This window comes from Scomber scombrus, chromosome 23 (genome assembly GCF_963691925.1).
Source record: "Scomber scombrus chromosome 23, fScoSco1.1, whole genome shotgun sequence".
In the NCBI taxonomy this organism is placed as follows: Eukaryota; Metazoa; Chordata; class Actinopteri; order Scombriformes; family Scombridae; genus Scomber; species Scomber scombrus.
In genome coordinates, this window is record NC_084992.1 from 7040660 (window position 1) to 7056817 (window position 16158).

General features: G+C 38.2%; 1 protein-coding gene across 1 annotated transcript in view; it reads right to left on the reverse strand.

Moving 5' to 3' along the window:
• trpc5a (transient receptor potential cation channel, subfamily C, member 5a) overlaps positions 1-16158 on the reverse strand; it is an 80705-nt gene that overhangs the window by 6286 nt on the left and 58261 nt on the right. Inside the window, exons 13-15 of the mRNA XM_062444909.1 lie at positions 10825-11020; positions 8897-9106; positions 3929-3970 (exon numbers count right to left, since the gene is read on the reverse strand). Coding sequence (XP_062300893.1) covers positions 3929-3970; positions 8897-9106; positions 10825-11020 — 448 coding nt within the window. The remainder of the gene's footprint in view (positions 1-3928; positions 3971-8896; positions 9107-10824; positions 11021-16158) is intronic.

Sequence of the window (16158 nt, forward strand, 5' to 3'; positions counted from 1 at the left end):
CTATCACACAATATCATGTCCTATTTTACCTGAGACATGAAAATATAACATAGCAATAATGATGGAAATGTCACTTTTTGGTAGTTTTGAGTCTCTTTAGTCATTCCATCTCTAAGTTGCTACGGTAACTAGATGGCAGCTGTCAATCAAACTAACTGTAGGTTGGTTTTAATCATTTTAATTTTAATTTTTGGTGGTTAAATGTTATTTTATATGTAAAGTGAAAATGAGCAGAACTTTATGGGACTGTGGGGTTTATTGTATAACCATTAGAGCCATCAGTCTTCACTGCTACATCATAAAAAGAAATCCTCATAACTACTATCTTATTAAAACTATTAACTATTCATTTAACTAAAAGACATGTCAATAGATACAGAGATAATTTAACCCAGAAGAGCCTCAATGGACAAACATTTGTAGCACCGATACAAAAGTATAACATTTTAAAATATTTGAATTTTTGTGCATTTTGGGCCACTTCATGAAAAGTCAGTTTTTTTTAGTTTTTTTTTTTACAGCTGTTAAATGTCAAAATGACCTGAACAGTATGTAAGCGTTAAATTTGCTGGTTTATCACAAAAAGTGCGGCCAAATTCAACCTGACGCAGAACATTTAAATTTTATTGTCTCATTAAGTAATCAGCCAATGAAGCATTTGACCCTTATTGATTTAACGACCAAAAACAAATTTCACCAGCATTTGGTGATCAGTGGGTGGTAATTCAAACCCATACACACATAAATGAAGTACACACACACACACACACACACACACACACACACACACACACACACACACACACACACACACACACACACACACACACACACACACACACACTGCATCCTCCCACAGTCAACACCTGTGACTGCCAAACAGGACGGTCTGGCATGCTGTCACTCTCCGCCTCTGCCAAACACACACACACACACACACACACACACACACACACACACACACACACACACACACACACACACACACACACACACACACACACACACACACACACACTCCGTTAAAGAGTGAAGGACAGATTCCTACAACAATCCTTAAAAACATGGACGGATATCAAAAATAACAATCGCCGCTGCCAAAATACAAAAGTACTGGCGTTCCTGCGTTTTGTAGTCGCTGCCAGAGCTGAGGTGTCAAAATACAAGAGATCGGTCTCGGATGATTTGATGTACAAATTCCTACAAAAAAAAAAAAAAAAACCCAAAAGCTGGACATCAAAATGACGGTCACGGCTGCCAAATACAGTACACTGTTTTTTGTTTTCTTATGAACACAAATGATGAGTTTTAAAAAAGTGCTTTTTCCCACTTTAACTTCTATTAAAGGACAGCTTTTTTTTTTTTTTTTACTCTAAAAATACCCTAAAACGGAAATAAAAGTTCTCACTGTCAATGCTGAGAACACATCCGCTTACTTACTGCTGATAAAAAGCTGATTTTAAATTCCTCCAATGAGGCTAAAGACATAAAAAAAGTAATAATTAGATACATAAAGTTGCTTTTGACCAAAAAGTAAGAGATTTAATTAGAGCCTCTGAGTTAAGTTAACTTTATAAGTTAACTTTTACCTGATTCCAAAAGTCCAAGTTACTCGCTTGTGGATGAACCACCGGAGTTTTGGACCAATCAGCATCCCAAAACTACTGGCAGCTAAGGCTGGGCAATATATCGATAATATCTCAATATCGTGATATGAGACTAGATATAGTCATCGACTCGTTAGAGTTTGGATATCGTAATATCGTGATACAGCAGAAGTTTTGTCTTTTCCTGGTGTTCCTGAACATACCAGGCTGTTCTTGTTATTCTATTATTTGCCTTTAACCCACTTTGTCATTATATCCAAATTACTGATGATTATTTATTAAAAATAGTTTCTCTCTACATATTATTGCAACATCGATATTGGGGTATTTGGTCAAAAACATTGTGATATTTGATTTCATCTATATCGCCCAGCCCTTCTGGCAGCTACAGGTGTGGTTGAGGTGTGAACACAGCGAGGACGCGACAGCCAGTGATAGACAGATGGTTCATCCAATCACCTGCCAAGTACTGTATGTTTTGAAAATGTCTGCCTTTTTCTGAACAGTGTCTGTGTGTGAGAGTATTTTATATGTAGGAGTTTCTGACCCTAGATGACCTTACAAATGGGTCGTGGTTTTGTATTGTACCTATTGTACCGCTAATTTCCTGCTATTCCAACATAATGTAACATGCCAACCTGCTTTAAATAGAACCTAATTTAACCCTTAAAATCAGACTACTACATTGGATACCAAAACATTTCCAATTTCTATTAATTTTCTCAAATTCTCAGGATCCATTTCAACGACTGCAGAGTAAGCGGATGGGATTTTTTAAAATGAAAGCGTTCTGGGAGGAGTCATGCACGAATAAACTAGATGATTTAAAAAAGCTTTTATCAACTTGAATTGCAGGTATATTGTTGTGGATTTGTTATTAAAAAAAGATACATTTAGGTTTGCAAAAATTACATTTTAAAGATAGCTTAAGAGTTGCACTTTAGTCAAATTCCCAGTAGGGTTGTTTTCACCCATTTCATCAAAATTTGCAGGTGCACAAATGAGTAGGGGATTCCTGTAATACAGGAGACTGCAATTTCAGGACAGCCGCAGTTTCAGGACCTCATTTCTAGGACCAAAAGTTTTCCTAATGAATTGGGATGACCTGCGGCTGGAGGCTGCCGTTTCTGGCGTTTATGCAAAGATGGACGACATGAGTGTCAGTACCAAATGTGAATTAAGTGTGTTTGTCTTTAAAAAAAATTATGGTGTCTTGAACTGCAACAAAGTTAATGTTAGCTAGCTGAAGTGCAACCTGTTTGTTAAAAAAGATCATTTTTAATTCCTTTATTAATGTGTAACAGCCCCATATGTCACACTCGCTGAACCCACCAAGTAATATTTAGGTGGAATGAACCTTTAAAACTATAAGTAGGTAGACAGAAAGTAATATTTAGGTGGAATGAACCTTTAAAACTATAAGTAGGTAGACAGAAGGTAATATTTAAGGTGGAATGAACCTTTAAAACTATAAGTAGATAGACAGGAAGTAATATTTAGGTGGAATAAACCTTTAAAATTATAAGTAGGTAGACAGAAAGTAATATTTAGGTGGAATGAACCTTTAAAACTATAAGTAGGTAGACAAAAAGTAATATTTGGGTGGAATGAACCTTTAAAACTATAAGTAGATAGACAGGAAGTAATATTTGGGTGGAATGAACCTTTAAAACTATAAGTAGATAGACAGGAAGTAATATTTGGGTGGAATGAACCTTTAAAACTATAAGTAGATAGACAGGAAGTAATATTTGGGTGGAATGAACCTTTAAAACTATAAGTAGGCAGACAGAAAGTAATATTTAGGTGGAATGAACCTTTAAAACTATAAGTAGGTAGACGAAAGTAATATTTAAGGTGGAATGAACCTTTAAACCTATAAGTAGGGAGACATAAAGTAATATTTAAGGTGGAATAAACCTTTAAACCTAGGGTCCTGAAACTGCAGCCTCCACTATTGCAGGAACATCGTATTGACCCAAAACCCTGCAGGACTCTAACACATACACACATTTATATCTTTGTGAGGACACTTATTGGCATTAAGCATCTCCAGCCGCTTACACTAACCTTAACTATCACAACTAAATACATAAATCGATCCCTTACCCTAAACTGAACCTAAACCCAATTCTTACCTTAACCTTAAAACTGTGTTTTAACCCTTAAATTGCCTTTTTGAAGTTGTGAAAATGTCGTCACATGCAGTTTTTTTTTTTTTTTTACTGAAATGAGTTAGAAAGACATGCAGACTTCAACACACACACACACACACTTTAAACAAACACACACAAACATGAAGCTGTGATGGCTGTACAGACCTGGTAATGCTGATTTTGTATCAGACTGTCAGCGTGACGTTCCTGCAAAAACAAAAAACAAAACAAAAAGAGAAGCCATCATGTTAAACACATTCATCACCACATCGCCCCCATCTGTCCCTGTTTTTCCCGTCCGTCCGTTTTCTCTTAATCTTTTTTCTTCTACACTCCCCCCCCCCCCCCCCCCTGCTGTACATTTATCTTTCTTTCCACTCAGCCCAGCCTGACTGAAAAACGGTCCAAAATGAAACATGTCCACATTTTTTAAATTTTAAATAGCGACGCCCCTCTCTTGAGAAATGATTAATATAGCAGCAAACTAAAACAAAAGAAAAAAGAGAGCAGGTAATGAATTGCCTTTGGCGGACAGAGTGACACATTTACAGCCTAAATCCTCCATACTGCAGAGATGTTGAATAATGAACCTCAGTTAATCACCTCCCTCCTCCTCCATCCTGCACTCAGAGTGGATATATACCATTTTGGAGAGAGAACTTCTGCTTTTCATTTACATTTAAGGCCTTTAGCTAACCGCTTTCATCCAGAATTATAACCACCTGACTGACAGAGATGAGCAGAAATGTATCTTCGCTCTCTTCTCACCTCATCCAATGACGGAGCCGATTGAATCAAGTGTACCGAGAGCACTCAGGTTATTTTTAGAGACCCGAAGCATCAGAGCGGACCTATATTATTCATTGATTTATCTTTTATTTCCACTCTTTTAAACAATTCCTGTGTTGAGTGACGCAAAGGAGAGTGCTGTTCATGCAGTATTTATCGAAGCAACAGTGCTTTACAAAGACGGAGAATAAAGGGTGAAAATAAGAGAAACAGATGTGACACACTTGTGCATTAAAGAATTAAAGTGTTTCAGCAAAAAGTCAATTAAAACTAATGTTTAGTCATGTTTTTATTGCTGTAATTATTCCCCCTGTTCATGCTGACCATTAGAAGATAATGCAATTATAATAGAAGTGATAGGGGACAAAATCCACAGTCCTCTTACTGTTCAAAAATGTATTAAAACGTTTATTTGAAGGTAATATGAAGCTTCACAATGTGTCACATCAGGTGAATATCTTCATCAATTTCTTTATAGTGTCAAAAATCAGAAAAACATCGTCCATCCAGCACAAAAGGGGAATTTATCTTCTTAAAAAGACCATAACTGTGGAGGATATCCACTTTATTTGACTAACTCATGATGGTTGAAACCTCGTATTATCGTCAAGTTCAAGGTAATTTTATTCACATGTATAAATAACACACATACAGTAGAATTAAATTACATCTCTTGGACCAGGATGCAATAATACAACAACATACCAGGGAACACATGAGGACAATAAAAAGACAATTTGGTGCTATGTTTATAAGCTATAAAAACAAACCAACAAAAACAAGTATCTACTTAGAGTCTTTACAGTTTTACTCCTTCATAAGTCATCTATTATGTAATATTCTTTACTGTGGTTAGGGGTGTTTACTTTTTCCATCTCTTGTGTTGCTCTGAGGATTTACGGAAGCCCCGAAAGGCAATAGAGATTTTTATTGTTTATTTTTCTGGAGATCTGATTTGAATACTTTTCTCTCTTGTGTTTATGACCCTATAACAGGTTGGGAAAAAAGGTTTCATTCAATTTTTGTTTCATCTGTGAGACAAGTGAAAAGAAGAAGTTTTGCCAGGATCAATTTTCTAGGTTCTTTTTTTGAACATAGGTTTTTTTCCCTGATACAACTGTCAAAATGTTTTATTTAACCCATTTTCGCAGCTTTTAAAACATGAATACATAATCAACTCACCTGTTCTTCAGTCGTAAACACAGACTTTAGATCAAACTTACAAATTAGACATCTGGGCAAAAAATTTAATCTCACTTTCCTTTCAGAGCTTCCGTAGATTAAGTAACTCTTGATGGGTTTTTTTCTTTCTGAAGTGCTGCTATCCAAGTCCTCAACGTTTGATAAGAGGCCTTTTAATCATGAAGACTGATTTCTGTGAGACGAAGGTAGGCGGTAAAGAGACTCTTCATCAGTTACAGTGATGAATGCTGACAAACTTTTGTTACAGCATAGTCGCCTCCTTCTCAATGTTTCCTTGAAGTCGTCTCTAAGGTTGACTAAAGACTGTTGTTAAAGTCAAAGTTGGAAATTCTGGTTGTTAAACTTCCTTCAAGACTTCCTTTCAGACTTGAAAGTGTTTTTTTCTCTGATTTTAAGATATATTGACAAATTCGTATGACAAACTCTACTGATTTTCATCTGTCACACTCACACAGTCATATTACACCATATATTCTTCTGTATTTTCTTTCATATTCTCTCTCAACCTTTCACATATTATTCTGGTTTTCAGTTCAATATTCAATGTTTCACCTCGCTGTCTCCATTTCACTTTCATCATGTTTCACACTCGTCTAAATCATCCACACTTCTCATTCCTCTTCGTCTCTCTCCCCATCGCTGCTGTGCGTTAACAAAACACACACATACACACTCATGCTGTTTTTCTGCTTACTTTATCAGCACACACACACACACACACACACATTTAAACACACACACACACACACACACACACACACACACACACACACACACTCTCCCTTCATCAGATCTCTGCAGCGCTGTGTGGCTCTGTGAACCTATGTGGGCTGGTTGGCTTATATAACTCAGCTGACTGCAGCTGAGGTGAACACGCCAGATGCACTGTGCTGTGTGTGTGTGTGTGTGTGTGTGTGTGTGTTTTTGTGTGTGTGAGTGTGTGTGAGAAAGCCTCGTCACTCTGTGCTGCTTGCTCACAGTCTCTCCCTCTATGCAGATGACTGGATTGTGTTTATCAGGACGTGTTTCTGTCTCCGCTGATTACAGACACACAGCTGATGTCCATCTGTCAGCTGTGTTTTTGTATTTATAATGTATATATAATGTTTAATTGTATATATAACCCTTCTTTTGTTTATCTTTTTATAGTAACTCCTCTCGTACTAAACAGGTCGGTTGATGAGTCTTTCTGCTCTGATCGATGGTGGATTTGTTTTTGTGGTTGTGATTTTACAGCACTTTTTTTCTTTAATGTTGGTATTTATTACACACTGTGATGCATTATCAGCTAAATTTACTCACATTACATTGTTTTTCAATAAATAAATAATCAGAATCTTACCTAAAGCTAAAACAGCGACAACAACCTCTGACATTAAACCAAAAGCTCAACCAAACAATCTGCTTAAAGTTGAGTTTTAACTGGTCTTACTGGGATTAATCATGACAAATATATAAGGAAAAGAAGAGATATAATGAACTGATGTATTTAAAATATTTACTGATATTAAAAAGGACAACTTGGGTTGTATTTTCACAGTTTTTCTTCATCATTTCGATCCTTTATGCTCATTTTTAACTCCCGCAAATAACTTGAGATGTGAATTTCAACATGAACACGAGATCCAGCCTCAGTCACAACACTTCAGTTTCATTATTTAACCCATTTATCACTTTTTAGAGGTAAAATTGCAAGTGATTGCATTAGATATGTTCATGCAGTGTCCTGTCCTGCTTGGCTTCCTGTGTCATGTTTTCTTTATTTGGAAATTCTAACTCTCTCTCTTGTTTCAGATGTGTTGCACCTGTGTCTCATTGTCTCCCATGTCCTAGTGTATTTAGTCTGCGTCCTCCCTTCTTCTTGTCCCAGTTCGTCTTCGTCCCCCGTGACGAAGGCTCCAGCCATTCCCAGTGGTCGTTCGCTCAATGTGCGACTTTAGCCCAGTTTTCTGAGCTTGCCTCAGTCTGCTGCGTTTGACTGGCTTCTCGTTTACAGACCCTTTTTGTCCAAGTAAAGACACTTAGATTTTTGAGACCTGAGGCCTTGTGGTACTCAGTTCTTGTCCTTCAGTAGATAAAAGTTGAAGCAAGGACTCTTGAGGGCGTGATTTACTAAATTGAGAGCATGTTAAATCTGGAGCATGGAACAGTTCTCTTTTTCTCCATAGTTCCTCCTGGGGTCCATAATTTTCTCTGGTTATTGACCAAATTTTACTAGAAACCGGGCTTCTCCTTTCCAAGTAAAGAGACTAAGATTCATAGATTTTTTTAGACCTGTTTTGTGTCAGACTCGTGCATTTGTGTCCTTATCTTCTTTTACTCAGTTCTTGTCATTTAGTAGATTAAAGTAGAAGCAAGGAGTCTTGAGAGCACAAATTATGAGAATGAATTAGTAATTTTTTCTCCATGGCCCCTTCCAGGCTCTCTAATTTCTCTGTATATTGTCAGAATTGTATTGAAACCTGACTTTCGATCCCAAAACTGAAACGACGGTCAAGAAAGATTTTTAATCTCCAGCGTTTTTTGTTCAAATGAGCCAAAGTTCCTAAAACACAGCAAAGACCCTAACATTTTATAAAAAAAGGGAAAAAAAAAGGGAAATTTAGGGCTTACATTTAATTGGAAAAATATCTGTTTAAAGACCCGATACATCATTTAAATATAAGTTTCAGTACAGTTTCAGTTTTTGATATTAGAAATGTACAATCTTGGACTCTGAGCCAAGTTGTGATTAAACTTTTATCACGACTGATAAGAAACGATCTCCAACAACAGCTCGTGTTAACCTACAGCACCATCCGCAGTAACTACACCTCAGCTTGCATGTAAAGCCTGTAAATCCTCTGGTGACTTGTTAACATGAATATCGGCATATGGCCTTTTAGCCCGGCCGAGCGCTCCTGCAGCTTGTTTGCATGACTGTCCAGTGAAGGACATATGGCCACGCCGGCACATTAGTCCACACATGAATAAATAAAACATGTATACACGTTTTATTGTTTTCGTCCGCAGCTGCTGTTTTGTAGGAAAGCAGAATCATTTAGAATAATGTGAAATATAATGATGCTTTATATGTTAGATTGGACAATAAAGCAGCTCAGCTAAGAACGTAAAAAACAAAAAAAGTACCGCGTCGCTTACCGTGAACTCTCGGAGGTTTTCACATTTGTGCGTGTCCTCCCCGGGCGGCTGGCCTCTCGTGCACAGCTTGTTGTGGAGCCACATGAGCAGGTACCAGATGGACTTGGGGCTGGGGATGATGTTGAACGGAGGCGGCAGCGTCCCGCCTTCGTCAAAGTAACTCATCCACAGCTTGGTGCGGGCGAACTTCCACTCGATGTCGGCGTGGTCCTGGAGGACGACGATAAAGAAACAATGGTTAGTTAGGTTGGATATTCTTATTTTGGGTTCAACTTGGATGAAAAACAATTAAAGTTATTTAAAGTTTCTCTTAGAAGAACTGAACTCTGACACGTTTTTTGTCCCAGATTGTCACCATGTTGATGTTGAGGGGCAAAAACGACACGATTGATCCCAGACCAGGTTAGATTATTCCAAGATTATTCCACTTGTAGAGATCTGTGACTGCAGTGAATTAATGCAATTTTCAACATTAAAGACCAAGAACAGATTTTTGTCAAGTCGTCTCCACCAGGCTTTAATCTACACCTTCGACATGTGTTGTGCATGTTTAAAAAAGTATCGAACATCAACAAAAAAGTGTTTTCTGATGTTGACTTTGGGAATATTGATTGGGAAAAAAGACACTTTTGGATCTGCAAGCATGTATTCATACTGCATGAGGAAATGTCAGGAATGGTAAATGATAAATAGACTGTACATATATAGCGCTTTTCTAGTCTTTCGACCACTCGAAGCGCTTTTACACTACATGTCACATTCACCCATTCACACACATTCATCATGACAGAGGCTACCACGCAGGGGCTGAGTAGCTTGCCCAAAGGGGAGCTTGTCCACTTGTGATTGTGCTCCCTTTGTCAGATGTTAACACACACTGAGAGCTCATGCCTTTCTAGAACAAGAGACATCTGTAACCATACCAGGGTGGGTGGGGCCAGATGTTTGTTATGTTTTCTCCTTTTTTCTTGTGTCGGTCTTACTTTCTGTGAACTTCTAAATGAAACTGGCTTGTTTGCCTCAATAAATCTTCCAAAATAAAGTATCTTGACCAAGGACACATCGACATGTGGAATCAAACCTCCGATCTTCCTATTGGTGGATGACCTGCTCTACCTCCTGAGCCACAGCTGCCACAGGAAATATTACTTATCGTGATGTTGTCAGCTCAACAAAAAGATCAGAGATTGAAAGGTTTATGAGAAATTTGTAGGAAATTCTTTGGTAAAACTTGAAGGTCCAGTTTCTCAGACAGATATTAAGACTGCTCCCAAACTCAAGACACGATTCTGTGGAAATATCCATTAAGAAACAACTTTAGTTTTGGATAAGACTTAACCCCTGTCTGTGAAATCAGCCGAAACACTTCCATCACAAGAAACAGATAATACAACAGTTAATAACTACACCTGGCTGCCTCAATCATATCACACTGCAGGAGAAAATTATGCATCAGAGAAATAACAGACTTTTGCATCGCTGCTCTCCTGTCTTGTTGTGTTACTGAACAAAAGCTCTGCGAAATTAACTTTTTAATGCTTCTTTAAACTATCTCTCTCTCTCTTTCTATGCAACATTTTCTCTCAGAGCTGCAAATATTAAACCTGCTTTTCCCAGATGCTAAATATCAGACACAATTTCCTCTGCTGCAGTGGTCAGTCTGTGGTAATAAATCAGCTGCAGTGCATCGATTTCCATCCTTTCCTCACATAGTTAGAGCCTCTAAACTGGAACACTAAAAATGAAAAATGATGAAATTTGGCTGTTTATTGCATTTAAAAAGGGTCACAAATCTTAAATAAACATCTCTCCTTGTCTTTTATTGTATTAAATGTAAAATATGTAACAATTAGTAGCGTTTATATTGGCTAAAATGACTCAATTTCATTTAAAACCAAATCATTTCAACATTTCTGTCTGTAACTCACAGCGATGAGTTGGTAGGAGTTGTTCATCATGGCGATCAGCATGTTGAGCAGAACCACCAGCGAGATGACGTTGTACGTCCCGAACATGGTCGCCCCGACGTACTCTGTGAACTCGTGCCGGGCCTTCACGTTGGTGACGTAAAGGTTTAACAAACCAAATATGGACCAGAAGAGAGACTGGAGAGTCTCAAATAACCTGCAGAGACAAAGAGAGGGAAAGCATTAGTGACTTAACTTACATACTGTTACTCCTTTGAGGACGTTGGGACTTTATTATCGTTCATTCAAACGGAAAGTATAAATGTAAGGAAATAAATAGTTTTATAATCTGGTGATATAACTATTATACAGTAAAATAAACCCACTGTCCCCCGTATGAGAACATTATTCATTTCAAACTCTACTTCCTGTTCTTAAGTTTTTGTTCTTATCAGGTCCTCCTAATACCAAATGTCTAGGAGGAATTAAAAATGCATATCACACAAAAGCTCGGGTCTCAGGAGGTTAAGTTTCAGGAGTATTTAAGGCAGCAGTGATAAAACGCCGGAGTATGATATCGATATTTCACAGTAGTGTCCATTAAAAAAAAGTGGGGAAGAAAAAAAACAACACATATTTGAGTGAAACAGGACTTTTAATGTGGACTATTGGATCTATTTTTCCGTCCTTTATCCCTTCGTCTTCCATCATCTCACTGTTTTTTCCATCATTGTGTTCATGTGGTGACAGCGGAGGTTATTGAATTTTTGATGAAGCAACAATTGGGGGTTGCAGCTCGCCCTGATACTACATCACAAGACCGAGAGAGAGAGAGAGAGAGAGAGAGAGAGGTTTTTGTCTGCAGGGTGTTATATTTGTGCTGCATAAAATATTCAACACTCAGACATTTATTCTCATTGCGGTGTGTGTGCGTGTGTGTGTTTGTGTGTGTGTATGTGTGTGTGTGTGTGTGTGTGTGTGTGTTTTGCTGTGATCACTATATCAATCAGAGTATATGAGCTATATTTGTGTGTGTGTGTGTGAAGGTGGGCTATGTTTACATGTGTGTGTTTGACGTGAAAAAGAGAGAGAGAGAGAGAGAGAGTCAGAGGGCGAGAGACGGAGGTGTAAATGATGAGAAAGTGGAGGGAAGAGGAGGAGGAGGAGGAAGAAGGGGGGAGATTGAATCAACGATGAATGAAGCAACGGAGCATGATATTGCGTCGTTGCTGAGTTATGAAACGAGAGAGAAAGAACGATGTGATGAATTTAAAAAAAAAAGAGGTGGTAGATGAACAGAAAGAAAAGGAGAGGGGGAAAAAAGGGACAAAAGCGATTCTATCTTTTTCTCCATCTTTCTCTCTCGTAGCGTCGGTCTCCTTGTCATGCACAATTTAATTATCCGTTAATTAATTACTCTACTCTTCTGTAGGAATCTTCCTTTTGATTCTTCTTATCTTCTTTTTGCTCTCTCTCCCTGTCTGTCCGTCCCTTCTTTTTCACACACACACATTTTTTTTTACATTTCCTCCTTGTTTCTTGTTTCCTTTCCTCTTCTTGTTTCCTTTCCTCGCCCCCCCCCCTTTTTGGATACTGTCATGTCTTCTCCTGTTTCCTCTCCTCTCTTCATTTCCCCTTCTCCTTTTGCATCCTATCATTTCTTCTCCCGTTTCCTCTTCTTGTTTCATCTCCTCTCCTTGTTTGCCCACCTCTTTGTATTTTGTCATTTCTTCTTCTCCTTCTTTCCTGTCACCTCCTTATTTCCCATTCTCTCTTTGTAACCTCTAATTTTTTTCTCCTGTTTCCTCTCCTTTTCTTCTCCTTGTTGCATCTCCTCTTCTTGTATCTTGTCATTTCTTTTTCTCCTTTCCCCTTCCTCTCCTTCTCCTAGTTTCCTCCTCTTTCTCACTCATCTCCTCATCTTTCTCTCCACTAAGCCGAGTCATAAACTGCTACAGCTGATCCTCACAAACCACTCAGTCATGTCACTGTTATACTGTAGTTCTGCAGTTGTGTGGGAGGCAGGCTGTATGTGTGTGTGTGTGTGTGTGTGTGTGTGTGTGTGTGTGTTTAGACTTGGCAGCCCGACAGCGTGCAATTAAATCATTCCAGCCTATAGTGCTTATCTTGCTCATGAATATGTAAGATTCACTCTCTCTTTCTCTCTCTCTCTTTCTGTGTGTGTGTGTGTGTGTCTGTGTGTGCGTGTGTGTGTGTCTGTGTGTCTCTGTGTGTGTGTGTGTGTGTGTGTGTGTGTGTGTGCGTGTTGTCTTGGCACAACTGTACACTTAAATCACCGCAGCCTGCTGTGAATATGACCGACTGCAGACACTTTATCATACAGCGCAGCAGTGGATCACCTCGACCTTCCTTCACAGAGTACGCTATCTGCTGATGTGAGAGCAGCTCTGCAAATAAACTCCACTCTACTTCCAAGTTTCTTTTTCCAGGAAGTCAACCTGCATTAAACGTCAGAATCACACTTTCACTTCTGGTTCCTCGATTGCAGCTCCTGCAGTGAATTTCACTCGCTGCAAACATGCATATTTTTGAATATAAATAAATAGCCCTAACCCAAAAGTCCAAAAATGTGTTTACTTCACGGAGGTGCTGCATTTGGATCCACGAGCCAGGTGTGCTAAAGCTAAAAGCAGTTTTTTCCAAATTCAGACTGAAGACATGGAGCAAAATTTTGAGTAAAAGTTAGTGAATGGATCAGGTTTGGTTGAGTCCATCTCAACCAAATGAAATGTCCAAATCCATCGTTTGACCACATGACTCCACAACGACACACAGGAAAGTTTTCTCATCTGATGCCTCGACTGCAACACTTCCAGTACTCCTATATAAATACCAACTAACCCTCTAAACTTCTACAAAAGCATGATTATGATGCAAGAAAAGGAGAGAGAGTGAGACAAATATGCAAAATGTGAGCTTCGTTTTGCTAAAGTAGCAGATACACAGTACTAACATAGAACGATAACCTAAATAAAACACATAGCAAACCATTAAAATGAGCAAATCTTGACTGTTATTACAGACAAAGGCCCTTTCATTCATATTTCACAAACAACACTGACAGCTGAAAAAAACATTGTTACATGCAGAAATTCAGACTCTCCTCTCTTGATATGTAAGTAATAATAATGATTATAATACATTGATTTAGTATAGCAGTGCTTGACAAGAATAAAACTGGAAAAGACGATGAAAACAAACAAAGGCAATAAAAACATACAATCAATGAGGCAGAAGTAAGAAAAACAACTCAAAAAAGGCAAAGTAAATGTATATTTTTTGGTTCTTGTGACTATTTAGTTAAGAAAAACTCAAATTTTGGGTGATTTTAGATTAAAAAAAAAAAAAAGACTGGCATCATGTCTTGTCTGGTGAGTCCCAGCAGCACTCAGGCTGAGGGTGAGAGACATAGAGAGAGAAGGTGTTTAATCCAAGAGAGAGAGAGAGAGAGAGAGAGAGAGAGTGTGTGTGTGAAAGAAAGTGAAAGAGTATTTGCAGCATTTGTGTTTAAGACTGAGAGAAATGCGCACACACACACACACACACACACACACACACACACACACACACACACACACACACACACACAGTCACAGTCACAGTCACACAGTCAGACACACATGTTTCATGGTGTCAAACGATGTAGCACATTAATGGTGATAAGTGTGGGTGAAGTACAGATGAGAGAGAGAGAGAGAGAGAGAGAGAGAGAGAGAGAGAGAGAGAGAGAGAGAGAGAGAGAGAGAGAAGAGGAGGGACGACACCTGAGGAGAAACAGGAAATGATCTTGCGCTGTAACCCCTCGAGGTCGATAAGAGTGTGTGAATTAGAGAGTGAAGTAGCAAGATTCACACACACACACACACACACACACACACACACACACACACACACACACACACACACACACACACACACACACACACACACACACACACACACACACACACACACACACACACACACACAAAAGGAAATAATCCTAGCATTGTAAACTCATGAATGTTGATGCAGGCCCCGGTTTGCCCGCGGGGCCTGCGATCACTCTGTTTGCATAATGCGTCATCTCAGCCGTCACCGCGGCGATCAGCATGCTCATTTAGCTTCAGCGTGAGACTGATTTCTCTCCTACGGACTCGGATCCACCGGCGGCGTATCGGAACAGATGTACAGATGAATCCCGCAAGCATCTACAGACAAAGATCTGCTGAGTGTGTTCGTCCTTTTTTCAGGATTACACGAGTACGCCTAAAAAAAACACACGACTTTGATACTTTGACGTTCATATTTCAAATCTGCTTGTCTTGTCAATATTCAAATCATATTTAAGATGCTTTAAAAATGTTTTAATCATACTTTAGTTGCAGAAAATGATAAATAAACTATAGAAAATCACACATATCTTCAGTCTCCTAAACATTACAACCAATGAGGAAGAAGTATTCTAGGACATTAATATGACTTAGATTAAGTTTTTATTAAGTTCATTTAGTTCATTAGTGTTCCCTACAATATTCATGGCACCTAAAGCATTATTAACTGTCACATACTCTTCATATTTCATGTTCATATTTCATGTTCTTAACTTCACCCTCATAATTAAGCCTCAATGCAAAATGTCTGAAGCACAAATCCTTCTTAACACCTCATCAATCACAGGTCGATGACGTTTTAATTACTAAATGAAACTTTCAGAGAGCAGAGAGAGTTTATTCTTTAGTTTTTTATACTTTATATTTACAATGTTGTATATTCTGTGTTACATTATGGAAGTCAAAAAGAAAGAAAACAAGGTGGTTAGGCATAATTTTACACATGAATATCTAGTTATCATTGTAACACATGCAGGGATGTTCTAAAAAAACAAACAACAACATTCAGTTGCATTATGGGAAATGTAGGAATATATAGTGCTTTGGATTTTTTAGGAACTAAAAGTAAATCTCTGTAATCATCATTATGACTTCTGTGCCGTCTAACATCTGGTCTACTCTCTAAATGAGCTGCGGTCCTCATCTGTGTCTACACTGGATCTGTTTACACATCTGCCACATCTGTGCACACAGAAGACATTTCATTCACAATCAGCCGTTACATCGCTGTTATCAGAGTTGGGAAGCTTATCTTATTTCAAATGTAATAAGTTATGTAACTATTTCAATTACTTAATCAAAGTAATGTAACTTATTACATTTGATTACTTTTCCACCAAAATCTAAGTTCAGGTGTTTTTCATGGATACTGACATGATTTATAAGGGAGATCATTTCTTATAAAGCAACATTTATATCTCATTTGAAAATGTATTCATTAGTTCATGTAGATTTTGGAATA